The sequence below is a fragment of the Narcine bancroftii genome, chromosome 2, assembly GCF_036971445.1.
Source record: "Narcine bancroftii isolate sNarBan1 chromosome 2, sNarBan1.hap1, whole genome shotgun sequence".
Taxonomy (NCBI): Eukaryota; Metazoa; Chordata; class Chondrichthyes; order Torpediniformes; family Narcinidae; genus Narcine; species Narcine bancroftii.
Window position 1 is genome coordinate 355892356 of NC_091470.1, and position 15341 is coordinate 355907696.

The 15341-nt window shown below is 43.5% G+C and overlaps 1 protein-coding gene across 2 annotated transcripts in view; it reads left to right on the forward strand.

Annotated features, from left to right (window-relative positions):
- The window catches only part of LOC138755781 (microtubule cross-linking factor 1), a 238847-nt gene that overhangs the window by 148078 nt on the left and 75428 nt on the right, over positions 1-15341 (forward strand). For both annotated transcript variants that reach the window (XM_069922383.1, XM_069922384.1), the window contains 2 exons: positions 8257-8424; positions 10982-11233. In XM_069922383.1, coding sequence (XP_069778484.1) covers positions 8257-8424; positions 10982-11233 — 420 coding nt within the window. The remainder of the gene's footprint in view (positions 1-8256; positions 8425-10981; positions 11234-15341) is intronic.

Consider the following 15341-nt stretch of genomic DNA (forward strand, 5'->3'; position numbering starts at 1 on the left):
AGAATCTTACTCTGCAGAGGAATGAAAGACTCAGATTTTTCTTTAGTCAATTCCCTTTATTTGGTTCACAAGCCTGTAGGAGGACCGTGACATCCATAAGGGACCAAGGAGCCCCAAACAAACAAACGCATGAGTTCAAAATTTCTAATGCAATCTTACATTAACTAATCTCAAAACGGGCATCTCCTAGGTGGCAAACCTGATCCCGTCTACATAATGCACAATATTGTGAACCAATCATGTAGATGTGTTCCCCTCCTCTAAGGTATTTTTGCAGTTTCATTTCCCCTAATTCCTGTAAATCACATGACTCTAGAGAGAAACAGGACTGTTGGAAGTTATCAGCCAGGATGTTGTTACCAGGCAACACATGTTCCAGGGCCTCTCACTGTCCTTGACCAAGGCTCGTGGAATTTCAGCTTGGTTGTCATCGCCGGGCAACACATATCCAAGTCCCCCCCACCCCTTACAGTCCATCTCAGCATTCTTTCACAAAGCCACAAGGCAATGTAGGCATTAATTAAAATTGATCAATCTACATCAGTCTACGCGAGGCAAACCCTTACTTCCACACCAACCATAGGAGTATTGGTTGAATGTTCAGGGACATGGGCTGTTAATCTAGAGGAATATTTAGAATTGGAATTAGTTAAATAATATTGAAAATGAAAGGTTTGTGGCAGTATTGACTATAGAACTAACATTTTGTATTTCTTTATTTAAAAAAACCTCATCTGGTTTACCAATGGTCTTTGGGAAATGAAATCTACTATCTGGCCTCTACATATGATTCCAGACCCAACAATATAGTTGATTCATCACTATTCTCTGTAATGGCCTGGTGAATCAGATGACAATCATGGTCACTGTTTGGGGTTTTTTTTATACTGAAGATTTATTTAATAATTGGAATTTAAATTCTCCAGCTGCCATAGTGAGATTATCAGCCTCCAGTAAAAGAACCAACACCAATAGAACTATTGCTTTGAAATATTGATGAGAAATTAAATAATTCTTCTGCAAATAGTGACCAACGTTTCACGTTATGGCAGTTTAGGCCTGGAGCTACTGGCTGGCTACCTTGATGAGGCTGAAGGCGGGAGTTGACGAGGTGGAATTAGTTGGCATTGCACGATGATATTTGAAGGCAGGCAAATTTCTTAAACTCACAAAAAGTGATGAAGCTTCTGTCAGAAATTACACATTTAATTTCCAGACTATAGAAACTTTAGCAATTCTTATTAGTTCTTATCAGTTGGCGTTCTGGGTGATGGTTCATCAAGGGGTCTTGAGGTTTGTGGATTTGGTTACTTCTGAATGAAGAGGATGACGAGTGTTGGAGAGTGTCTACTCATCATCCTGTGGAGAATGGAAAAATATCTTAGCTGTTGAATATTTAACGTTTCATGTAAATCAGTTGGAATGTATCATAGCGCCTGCTGTTAATTTGTGATGAACAGCTTTATACCAATAATAAACTATGGAAAAATACATATTTTGTACCATCGGCTTTAGTGTGTTATTTGAATGGGCAGCATGGTTAGGGTAGTAGTTCTTCTTCTTTGGCTTGGCTTCGCGGACGAAGATTTATGGAGGGGGTAAGAAGTCCACGTCAGCTGCAGGCTCGTTTGTGGCTGACAAGTCCGATGCGGGACAGGCAGACACGATTGCAGCGGTTGCAAGGGAAAATTGGTTGGTTGGGGTTGGGTGTTGGGTTTTTCCTCCTTTGCCTTTTGTCAGTGAGGTGGGCTCTGCGGTCTTCTTCAAAGGAGGTTGCTGCCCGCCAAACTGTGAGGCGCCAAGATGCACGGTTTGAGGCGTTATCAGCCCACTGGCGGTGGTCAATGTGGCAGGCACCAAGAGATTTCTTTAGGCAGTCCTTGTACCTTTTCTTTGGTGCACCTCTGTCACGGTGGCCAGTGGAGAGCTCGCCATATAACATGATCTTGGGAAGGCGATGGTCCTCCATTCTGGAGACGTGACCCATCCAGTGCAGCTGGATCTTCAGCAGCGTGGACTCGATGCTGTCGACCTCTGCCATCTCGAGTACTTCGACGTCGAAGTACTCGAGATGGGTAGTAGTTAACATGATGCTATACAGTGCAAGTGACCTGGTTCAAAACCAACGCTGTCTGTAAGGAATTTGTATGCTCTCCCCCTATCTCCATGAGTTTTCTTCGGGTGCTCCACTTGCCTCCACCCTTCAAAATTTGCAGTGTTGTATGTTCATTTTGGAGAAATTGGGCTGCATGGTTTTAAATGGCCGGAATCAGCTTTACCCTTCTATAAATAAATCAAGATTTTTATTAAAAAAAAGAAACATAACTCCAATCTTACAACATCTACCTGTTCCCCTCTATCCACTGCACTTGTTATATCCTCAAAAAAAACCAGTAAATTTGTCAAATATGACCTGCTCCTAATCAAATTTCTATCCAGATGTCTCGCAATTTCTTCCTTAAAAATATCCTCAAGCATTTTCATGACTACACATGTTAAGCTTTAACTGGCCTATAGTTACTTGCCTTATGCCTACAACCCCTTTTAAACAGTGGTGCTGTATTCCAATCTGCCAGGACCTGCCCAGAGAATTTTGCTGAATTATCATAAATGACCTTTTTGTGATTTCTTTCATTACCATGGGATGCATTCCATCAGAACTAAGGGACTTCTCAACCTTTATGCCCACCAGTTTTCTCTTTAATGATAGCAATTGCATCTATAGAATTAATAGCTGCAACTCCTCAGCAAATGCAGAAGCCCAATCCTGCATGCAGCAAAACCGAGGCATCATTCATGCATGGGTTGATACGTGGCAAGTATCAACACCCCAGAGGTCCTTGGCACTGTCCATGTCCAATAAAGGTCTAGCTACCTTATCATAACATTGCTCAAAACATGGCTTTCCCTCTTTTGACATCAACTGAACCTTCACTACATCTCTACATCCTATACATCTGCCTTTCCACCCTGGTCACTCTCTCACCTTTCCTGATCTCTCAGTGTCCATTTCAGAAGAAAGTCTATCTATTTTTTTCTATAAGCCCAATGACTCCCACAGTTTCCTTGATGACACCTCCTCACGCCCTATCTGCTTCTCTAAATTCCTCCATCTCTGCTGCTTCTCCCAGGTTGTGGCTTTCAATTCCAGAATATCTGAGATGTCTTCCTTCTTCAGTAAACATGACTTCCCATCCACTGCCATTAACTGAGGCCTCATCAGCATGGGTTCTACTTCCCACACATCTACCCTGGCCCCTTTGTCCCCCACAGATGCAACTACCACCCCACTAGCTGATTCAATCTACAATCAACTTGTATTCATTTGTTTTTCAATTTAAATGTTTACATTTTTAAATAGCAATGTTGCTGTAGATAGTTGTTACAGAGTTTATGGAGGTTTTGAAATGTTGGGGGACACTTAATGCTAATCATTAGGAAACCTGGCTGGAGAATCATTAGGTGAGAAGGGTCTGATTAGATGGTTGTTTTATTTATCGAAGGGGGCTGTGTAGCCACCTTTTCCTTCAGTTGATTAGTCTAGACCACACATGTCAAACTCTGGCCCGCGATATAATTATATTTGGCCCGCAAGATCATTTCAAAAATGTATTAGAGGTGGCCCGCCCTGCAGCGAGAGCCGATGCTGTTTTTTTTGGTAATGTCACCCCCACCATCCTCCCCATTGTAACACGAGAAATTGTAACACGAGAAGTCTGTCGATGTCATCAGCCGGCAAGCCGGTTGGAAGGCTCCCCGCACAACCAGTCACTTCTCCCACTTGTCGAGCGGTGCGGCGGATGGGCGAGCGCCTGTGATTTCCTGTCGGCGCGACGGGCATGGCAGGCTGCGCACGGCCCCCGGGCAGCGCGAGCCCCGCGCGACTGGCACCAGACGGCCCTTCCACAGCGCGAGCTCACTTCTCCCGGTCGCCATGGCCTTCAGCGCTTGCACCCGCGCGGACCCCAGGGACGGCTGGTTCAGCCCTGCACGTGAAGAGAGAGATGGTGGCTGTCCGCAAAGGCTGATCGGCAACGCACTGGGCCTGAGTGGGTGGGTAAGCAGGGGTGGGCAGAGGGTGTAGATGAGGAGTAATGGGCAGGGGAAGTTATGGTGGTGCGAGGGGCAGTTAGAGGGAGGGATGAGTAGAAGGAGAGGTGGATAGGGAAGAGGTAAAAGGGGAGGGGCAGGGCGAGTAGGGAAGGGGTGATTAGAGGGTGAGAGACGGGTAGAGGGAGGAACAGGTTGAGGGGAGAGGCAGTAGAGGGGCGTGTATAGGATGGGGTGGGTAGAGGCAGAGCGAGTGGAGTGAGGGGTGAGTAGAGGTTGGGTAAAGGACTGGTCAGGTAGAGGGATGGTGGATCGAGGGTGAATAGAGGCCTAGAGCCTGAGGAATGAGCAGGAAATGCTGAGTCCTGATGCAGGCCAAAATGGACACAGCCTGTGAATGCTGACTACATCTCCACAGGGACCAAATATGTTTCCCTCAGGTCAAGCAAAGGGTGAACTTCAGCTACCTACTCCTGACCTGTAACATTATCCTCCTAAAGTTATATCCTAAAGTTTAACATTGCATATGTTGAAAGAAGAGAAAACATGCAGATGTTGTTGAAAATTTTCAATAAATATTTAGTTCGGCCCTCGACTTAGTCCAAGTTTTTAATTTTGGCCCTCCGTGAATTTGAGTTTGACACCCCTGGTCTAGACTAATAATATGAGTGATACATGCTAGGTAGCTGGCTTCCCAGCTCCAACTTTCAGACCCCATTATTTATCAGCAATTCCAAATGGACCATTTGACATTATTGGGATCCAATTTATCGAGCAGACTACACCATCGGTTTTTGAACTGAGTTCTGTGAGAGAATCCCTGGATGTCATTGACCACTCTTGGTTCCATTTGCCCATCATCCCCTCTCTGTTTGGCACCACTAATCACCTACAGGCCTATGTCCCACATCTCTGTGTACTGTTAAAAATTAACAATGTTTCCTCTCAGTTCTGATGCGGGGTTTCGATCTGAAACATCATCCTGCAGCCTCTGCCTCCACGGATCCTGTTCAAGCTACTGTGATCTTCCAGCATTTTGGTTTTTGTTCCAGATTCTGGTGCCTGTTCCTTGACTTCCATCTTTTTTTGACTGCTTTGTGTTTACTTCCATTCCTGCACCTAGATGAAGAAGAACACCAATCACAGTTATAGCATAGGAATCCCCAGAGAAGTCTTCATGTTTGCAGCTGCTTCTTTTAGTTAAAGACATCTATTATCAACATGTTAAATACTACCCAAAGAAAGTGCAACCCTGCTGCCCTAGCCAACAATGAACTGCAATGACCACCAGAAATCGAATCTGTTCATTGATGTTTGCAAAATGTGCCGTAATTTTTTGTCATCAGTGGTCATTGCACATAAAAATAATTGAATGAGATGTGAAGCGTTCTAATACGGCCCTTTGATAAGCTCACTACATAGTCCACTTGGATTTTAGGTTATTTTCCAGTGCCTTTAGGGTCCTTTATTATTTTCCAATTTAGGCCTGACTCATACTGGGTTATGTTGTTACTTTGTTACAAACAACCCTCCATTACTATAATATTCTTAATAAACAAATGCAGAAAGTTTTGTTCTGCCAGCTGTTTTTCGGCATGGCATAAGAACGAAGCATGGCTGTTCTCCCTCATGCCCACATATTTATCTTTTCGTCAGTGGACTGTTTGTAGTGTATGAGGTCAGTCAGTCTTTTCCACTTTCTACCTTCCTCAGCTCACAGGCACCGAGATAAGCTGCAGTTTAACTTTTAACTCTAGCTGCTTTCAGAAAACTCAGATCAGTCGCTTAGCAATCGGGTACCAGTTATTTGCACTACTTTACCCCTAGAGAAAGCACCCATTCATTCCATCTGATCTTGAGAGTTGTTTCAAAAGCATTTCAACACCTCCAGTACATCTTTTCAAAGTTACATGCAAACGTAGTAATTTACGTTATGTACACCGTCATAACGCACTTAACTTGAGCTTTTGGATCACATTTTTAGACTTGAGAAACTTCTCTTTAATAGCCACTGTTGCACAAGCTAAAATGTATTGTGCTTCGAATAGTTACATCTTGGCAGCATTTATTGAGGATTAACTTTGCTGTCGTTCATCAAGACACTAGAAAGCCAACATAAATTCCCAAAATGGACTCTCGTGTGACTGCATGTGAATTTTTGGAGTTTGGACAAATATGGACAGATACATTGATGTTTGTGGAGGAGTAATGTGCCTTTTACTTTTCATGCCACTTGAATTGCAATCCTGATTGGTCATAGCCCATGGAATTGTGGTCAAGCAAGGGACATTTTTTTCAGGAGGAAAAAGCAATAAATTGAAGAGGAAAGACTAGAGATTTAAAAGCACTTTATTCTTGCTTTTGCATCCTTAAGGTTTGTTCTCTTCCCTTTATCTATGACTACTTCTGATGATGTCCAGAACTGTCATGCTCCCAAGTTCTAGAATTCCCTAACTTCTCTACCACTACCTCTGTTTTTCCTTTCAGATCCTCTGAAACCCAGCTCTGTGCCTAAGCTTGTATCAAGCTGCAATAAAATCTCTGCGTGGCTTTGTTTAAAATTTTGTTTTCCAATGTACCTATCAAGTATCATGGGTCATTTCCCTCTGTTGATGGTGCAGTACAATACAAGTTGTTGATTTGTTGAAGAGGGTTGGATGGGGACAGGTTTATCACAGAAATACTAATTTGAACTAGTTGCACTGAATGACTTTTTGTGTGATTATTGTCAACACAGAAAGAGGGTGTTTAGCCTATTGTCTTTACCAGCTGTCCACAGAGCCAGCACAATTGTTCCTTATTCCTATACAATTTATTCCTTGACAAATATTAATCATTCTCTTTGGAAACAGACAATTTAATCACCTTTTCAGGAAGTTCAGTTTAAACATGAGAAGGAGGAATAACTTGTCTGGCCTATTGAACCTGATGTACTTTTCAATAAAATCATGGCTAGTTTGGCTGTGGGCTCAGCTCCACTTACCTACCTGTTCCCTATAACTCCATAATTCACTTATGCAAAAATCTATCTGCGTCTTATATAACCATATAACCACTTACAGCACAGAACAGGCCAGTTCGGCCCTACTAGTCCATGCCGTAGCAAATCCCCACCCTCCTAATCCCACTGACCAGCACCCGGTCCATACCCCTCTAGTCCCCTCCTATCCATGTAATGATCCAGTCTTTCCTTAAATGTAACCAATGATCCTGCCTCGACCACGTCTGCCAGAAGCTCATTCCACATCCCTACCACCCTCTGCATAAAGAAATTTCCCCTCATGTTCCCCTTATAATTTTCACCCTTCAATCTAAAACCATGTCCTCTAGTTTGAATCTCCCCCTTTCTTAATTGAAAAAGCCTATCCACATTTACTCTGTCTGTCCCTTTTAAAATCTTAAACACCTCTATCAAGTCCCCTCTCAATCTTCTGCGCTCCAGAGAAAAAAGCCCCAGTCTGCACAACCTTTCCCTGTAACTCAGACCCTGAAATCCTGTCAACATTCTCGTGAACCTTCTCTGCACTCTCTCTATTTTGTTTATATCTTTCCTATAATTTGGTGACCAAAACTGTACACAGTACTCCAAATTTGGCCTCACCAATGCCTTGTACAATTTCATCATAAATGCAGTTAATAAGGCTGCCTCTATTGCTTCCTTGAACAGAGAAGTCCATAGATTTGTTACTCTCGGGAAGAAGCATTTCCTCACCTTGATGCTATGTTCCCTGATGATTGTTTCACCTGCCGGTGGAAACAACCTCCTTGGTTCTGTCTTATCTATCCCTTTCATAATTGTATATGTCTCTGAGGGATTCCTCCTCATCCTTTTAAACTACTATGAGCATAATTCCAAGTTATTTAATCTCTCCTCATAAACTAACCCTTTCATTTCCAGAATCAACCTGGTGAACTTCCTCTGCACCCCACTCCGAAGCCAGATATTGCTCAAGTAAGGAGTCCAGAACTGCGCGCAGCACTCCAGGTGCAGCCTCATCAGAACCCCATATTGCTGCAGCAGAACCTCCCTGCCCTTAAATTCAATCCCTCCAGCAACGAAGGGCAACACCCTATTTGCCTTTTAATTGCCTGTTGCACCTACAAACTACTTTTTGTGATTCATGCACAAGCACTCCCAAGTACCTCTGCACAACACCATGCTACAATTTTCACCATTCTCTTTGTATAAATTCCTCCCGTCTGCAGGCCAGAGAAAACCGAAGGATCCTGATTGCTCTGAAGTCCATCTTGGAGGAGTTTGGTACTGAGCTCGGGGAGGAGGAGAAGCGTCGCCATGAACTGCAGCAGCAGTATGTCAACGAGAAAGCTGCCTGGGAAATGGAGTACACTGAGCAGAAGTGTCAGTTGGCCCAGGTAGCTAACAGCATTCACGTCGATCTGTATGCAAACCATTACGGGAAAACTGCAAAGTTCACTTTAGTTTATACTTTTTCTTTCTTGTTTCTATTTCGTGTTCCTTGAAGAAATATAGTTAAACCCAATTACAGCTTTGAAATATTAGAGTAACCAATATGATTTTTTCCATAATATTTTAAAATGTTTTAATTTAGATGTAAAGCAAGGTAACAGGCCATTTTGGCCCATGAGTCTGTGCCACCCAATTTACACCCCATTAACCTACACCCCTGGTATGTTTTTTCTCCCCTGGAGAAAACCCACACAGACACGGGGAGAATATACAAACTCCTCACAGGTAGCGCAGGTCTCGAAACCCGGTCCAATCCTGAATGCTGCGCCAACTATGCCGCTCATGACGTTAGTTCTTTGAGACAGTGGATCTGTTAAACTGAGAGTCCACCACTGACAGGTCAGTTTCTTCCCTCTGCATGCATTGCTATTTCTCCCAGGGGCATGGTTATATGTATAACTATGTGTAGTTATAGAATCGTAGAAATAGCAAAAATAAAGGCCATTCCGCCTAATTTCCTGACCTTGACTTTATAGCCTGCATTTAACCAATATTCCATCTGAATGTTTCCTATCTGTGTGCCTTTCAAACTCTCTTTTAAACATTGCGATTGTACCTGCCTCTACCTCCTCTGGTAGCTCATTCCATATACCACCACCCTTCGTGTGGAAAAACTTGCTTGAAATATCTCTTTTAAATCTTTACCCGCTCATCTTACATCTAAACCCCTCTAGAGTTAGGCAACCCTATTCTGTGAAAAAATTTCACCATAACCAACTTCTTAAAGCATTTCATCACAGCAGACATCAGTCCCACATGATGATAGCTGCCAGAGGTAAAACACAGGATTCTTTTGACCCCGGTGGTTAAGTGAAAAAACGCACAAATGCTGGAGAAACTCAGCAGGTCAAACAGTGCCTTTATGTAGCAAAGGTAAAGATATATCACCAATGTTTCGGGCTTGATGAAGGGCTCCACGTTATAGATAGCCACACTGATCTTTAGGGGGACCTTTTCTCTCCTAAGTCACTCTCTTGTTTGGAAACCAAACCACCAAGACAATACTGAAGGACAGAGTTAACATTAGAAATTAATGGAACTGAAAATTGATAAATCCCCAGGACCTGCATCCCATTGTCAATTCAAGTCAAATTTATTGTCATATGATTGTAACCTGACGAAAAAGCGTTCTCTGGTCCTCGATGCAAAACATAAAGACAAACAATGCATATACAAGACAAGTATTCATATATACAAATAAATAAATATTGTTTCATGAACATGAAAGTCTTGGATAGTTAGTGTGGTTTGTGTTAAAAGGTGGAAACCATGAAAAAAAGTACTCGTACTTTTTCCAAAATTCTACAGGTTATTGAACAATTGCTTTGGATTGGAGAGTGAGGAAAGGGTGGGACCAACTGGTATGGAAAATACTACATTGTAATAAAGGATATAATGTAGAAAATATTAACTTTCCACGGTGTGAGTGGCATAGCGACTAGTGCCTTTACAGCGCCAGTGTCCGGGACATGGGTTTGAATCCTGCGCTGTCTGTAAGGAGTTTGTACGTTCTCTCCTTGTCTGTCTGGATTTTCCCCGGGGGCTTCGGTTTCCTCCCACCTTTCAAAACACACCGGAGCTGTGTGTAATTTGGGCCTCACGGACTCGTGGGCCAAAATGGCCTGTTACTGAAATGTATGTCTAAAAAAAGTAGACAAAGTCAATATTGGCTTATGAAAGAGAAATGTTGTTTGCCAAGCCTCCTGGTGCATCTAGTAGACTGGATATGGGGAAGCAGTGGATGTCACATTTCTGGATTTTCAGGAAGCCCACAGCAGAGGACAGAGGGCAAAATTAAAGTGCATGTGTTTGAAGCTTGCTTGCAGGAAGACGAAGAAAATGTATGACTTTCACGAGATGTCAAAGCATGACTGTGGGATATTGCAGGCCATAAGTGCTTAGGCCCCAGCTCTTTGCAGATGGACTGCCCAATGACCTCAGGAAAAGCAACGGGCGGATGTGTCTCCTTCCTTATCAACACCGCCTGGTGTCCAGACATGACAATTTTGGTGAGCTCCTGCACACCGGACCGGGCAGACCTAACCATGAAGTATTTTAGAACCCAAACGAAGAGAAATTTCATCACTCAGAGGATGGTGAACATGTAGAATTGTCTACTGCAAGAGGATGTGGAAGTCAGGTCTGCAAATATTCCTGAGAAGGAAGCAGTTTGATTTGTAGACAGGAAATGCATTGGAGTGTATGGGGAGAGATTGAGGACGTGGTACTGGAGATAAATGATCACTAACAATCATACTGAAAGGCTGAAGGGTCTCCAAGAGTCATATAGGCTCCTGCTCATATTTTAATGTTTCTAAACCTCTATTATCTTGACTTATTAGCTTTATTGAAATTTTTATTGAATTTCTTGTCAGATTTGAAAGGCTTTATTGCTTACCAATGTTACTTCCAGAATCTGAAATCTACACTTTCATGTAACAGTTTGAAAAGAAAATTGGGAAACCATCGAGTAAGAAGGGCTCAAGTGATCCCAAAGATGTGTTTCGGCAGGAGTGGGAGGAACACCGGAAGCTGCTGGCGGACAGTCACAACCAGGTCATGGATCTGCATTGGCAGCTGCAGCACTCTGAGAAGTGCTGGAAGAGAGAGAAGGAGGAGCTGCTGAAGAAGTTTGACGGAGAGCGCCAAGAATGGGAATGGCAGGTTAAAGAGCTGCAGAGCAAACTGGAGCAGGTGGGTGAAGGGAAAGGGTGGGGGGGGCCTATGGAGGGAGAGGGGAAGAGGCTACCACGCTGCATTTTTTGCATGCCTCCAGATTACTTAATGTTATACTAAAGAGAGTACGTTGACTCCTGATGTCTGGCAGGAGGCCTCATTGCATTTCAAGGTGGAATAGTCTCCTGCCATTGTTCATGGTGGATGGGTAACAACAGTTTACATTGAATTTGTCTTCCAAGTAGCATGCATCATGCAATTACAAATAGCCCCATTCTCCTTCCTTCCTTTCTGCAAATTCCTTCCATCTACTCAATTAGAAAACACCTTTACTATTTTTAAAAATATAAACATACAGCATGGTAACGGGCCCTTCTGGTCCACGAGCCTGTGCCACCCAAATACACCTACAATCCCTGTATGTTTTGAAGGGGGAAAGAAACCAGAGCATCTGGGGCAAACTCAGTGGACACGGGGAGATCGCACAGACTCCTTACCGACAGCGCTGGATTTGATCCTGGATCGCTGGCGCTGTAACAGCATTGCACTAACCGCTTACGCTAGCTGTGCTGCCCACTACTACCCCTGGCCTTTATGCCTTCCAGAATTGGACACAAACGCTAGTGATCTTTTGACGGTTCATCATGGCTTCCATCTTGCACTCCATGTGTTATTTGCAAGTCAAGTTAGTAAGAGGAGGAGAGAATGAGGTGGACTGCTTCCTTATATATATAAAAAAACTTTGAGAAAGCAATTACATAGCTTTCGAAATATTTTAGAAGAGAATTGCTGGCTATGGTCTCTCAGTTCAACTTATTCATAACCAGCACATTTGAATACCTGTAGGTTTACTGAGCCTATCCTTTTGCCCTGGGGGTGCCACTGCATCAAAGCAGTTGTGAACACACCTCAGGTCATTACACAAATGAATCTATCCTCTAATAGGTGCTTTTAAGCTGCAGCACCCGGGTAGCCCTCCTGGGACCCAGGTGCGATTAATGGGGCAAAGGTGCCTCCAGCACCTTTTAAGCTGAGGGGTAGATAGCTCCAGTAAATCACAAACCTGACAATTTAAGGGGGATCCCGCCCCCGCGATGGCGCGGTAAATGATGCGTCATGCAAACTAGACTCCCCGTTCCCCGCACCAGCTGTCAGTCTCCCCCCACCCCACCCCACGGCAGCCGACTCCTCTTCCCCAATGGCAGCTGACCCCTCTGCCACTGTGGCAGCCGACCCCTCTCCTCTCTCCCCCATGGCAGTGACCCCTCTCATCTTCCCACCCCATCCCCATGACAGCGATCCCTCTCCCGCTGATCGTGGCACCCTCCACTGCATCACCGACCTCTCCCCCCATGGCAGCGACCTCACTCCCCCCCGACTGTGGCCCCATCTCTCCCACTCGCGGCAGCGACCCCTCACTCCGCCTCCCCCTCCCATCGCGGCAGGCACTTCACCCAGGGGTTTCCCTTTGACACCAGTGCGTAAGCGCTGTCATTACAGGAGTAACCAGGTGGGCCATTTTCCTGTTCGAGCTGCTGGATTTGTCCTGGGTAAGTTTAACTGGGTTCCCTGACTACCTCTGAGGTAGGGGCTATGACCCGGTTGACTTTGGACGACAGTGACCAGGTCGGAACCTTTCAAGCTGCCTTGTGAGTGGGGAAAATTGCCCGGTTAACCCCATTTTACAAGGCAGCTTGAAAGCACCTATTGACTTTATTTGTGTCTCCCCACTGCCTCAGGAATCCTGTCATATTCTCTTCTCTCCCACCTTCCAATAGCCAAAAGAGCTTGAGAAAGCAAATCTCCCGATTCAAGGACAGCTTCTTTCCTGCTGTTTTCAGACCTTTAAATGGACCTCTCATTGATAAAATACGATGTCCTTGCACTGTTTTCATTCTAACTGTCTTTATACCCTGCACTTTGTAGCATTATATTCTGCACCCTTTAATTTACAGAGGCAATATATCTTGAACCACCTGCTGTACTTAAGCATGGGCTGACTTGCCTGGACAGCACACACTGTATTTCAGTATATGTGATAATAAACAATTCAATCCTGTCTGGAGGGGCTAGATGCCGTTGGTTTCTATCCTCTTTACATTTTTTAGTTAACTTGACATAGTTCAATGAATTTTTAGATGTCATTGTGTTTTGTTTTGTAATCGTTTTTAAATTTATTTTAATTAAATGGACTACAACACATCATTGGAGAAGACATTGTTAAAAGGTGTTTAACAGTAAGAGCTGTCAGATGCACGTTGGTAGTTTGTGAGCAAAGCCTTGGGTTACACCATCCAAGGACTAGTTACCACTGCCATGATTCGCAAAGTGCAGTGTATGTGAGCTATGAGGCGTCAGTTGGTGGGAACTGTGTAGGTTGGATTATGCGAATAACTTAGTGTGAAGCTGTAGATAGAGGATGGATTGCTAGTAACAAGGTGTAAGGGAGAGGTCAGGTTTGCATATTGAAGTTTCAGGTTGATATTTGATCCCAATAAATTAAGAGGGTAAAACTGGCTTAAGACAAAGACAAGAAACAATACTTAGAAATCTGACAGTGACAGGAGAAAAGTGGAGAAAGGTTAAATAGGCTAGGACATTATTCCCTGAAGCGTAGAAGAATGAGGGGAGATTTGATAGAGATATTTAAAATTATGAAGGGGATAGACAGAGTAAATATTGGTAGGCTTTATTCCACTGAGGGTAGGTGAGATACAAACCAGAGGACATGGGTTAAGGATGAAAGGGGAAAAGCTTAGGGGGAACATGAGGGGGAATTCTTCATAGAGAGGGGTGGGAGTGTGGAATGGCTGCCAGCTCAATTTTAACATTTAAGAAGAATTTAGACAGGTACATGGATGGGAGAGGTACGGAGGGCTATGAACTGGGTGCAGGTCAGTGGGACTAGGCAAAAAAATGTTTTTGAACAGATTGGAAGGGTCAAAGTGCCCTGATTCTGTGCTGTAATGTTCTATGGAGAAAAAAGAGAAAAAAGTGAGAGACACACACACACACACACACACACACACACACACACACACACACACACACACACACACACTTAAAATGAGAATATATCTAAGACTCACTTGAAATCTCAGAAGCTGTGGTCTTTAATATATTACCTACATCTTAACTCAGATGGAAACATGTAGGTTACAGAATGGCTGATTCATCGTCAATAAAGACAAGAATTTTGGAACTCTGCAGATTGATGAAGGTCACAGAAATGTCAACCCGGCTTTTCCTTTTTCAGTTGCTAGCCAACCTGGTGATTGTCTCCAGTGGTTCCACATTTCACACTTGGATATTTGGCTGAGCTTGATATCTTTTGAGACCAAATCTTTGCAGCTGATAAATCACTTCTTGCAATCTGGTTTAGCAAATGTTGGGAAAATTAGCCACTCAATTTGAAAACAGGACTGAAGTAAAACTTGGTGATCCAGAGACAGGTTCAATTGTCAGTTAGGAATGTGAAAAATCTTGTTTTTCAGACTCAAGATTGCCTTAGAATGTGCCTGGAAACATCTGTGAATGCCCATTCTCCCATTTGTTGAAGTATTATTAAAAACCGCTAGAAGCACAATGTTCTTGAAAGATATTTTTAAAAAGATCTATTGATGAATGATCCAGTAATGGTTTTCTGATTACAAATAGCTGCATCGTAATATATTGAAATGAAATAGTGTTGTAATCATGTACAATCAGTCAACTTTCTGTCTTATTAGTCTTTGTGGGTAAAAGAATGTGCATCAGAACTGTGCAAATCTCGAGTTAATAAATGGTAATAATATACCATATACCACTGCCAGCTGGGAGATTCTGTGGGGAGGTATAATAAAGTGGATTATGCTTCAGTGGTTGGGGGAAGGGATTATTTCAACAGTAGCTGAAGAATAAAGATTAAAGCGAGGTTCCTTCATGAAACAAGCAGCAATAATTGAGGCTCCCTAGGCCTTAGTTATTATGTTGTACTGGAGGCATTTGACACAAAGCAAAATCTCATGGGAAGCTTCACAGATTTGGTCGTTGAGTGATGCTTGCCACGTTTAACTGTGAATTTTGTGTCGCGATCCATCCTTTGAACAGCTCAGAGTTGTTCAGAGCAGTATGGTGGTGACGGTGT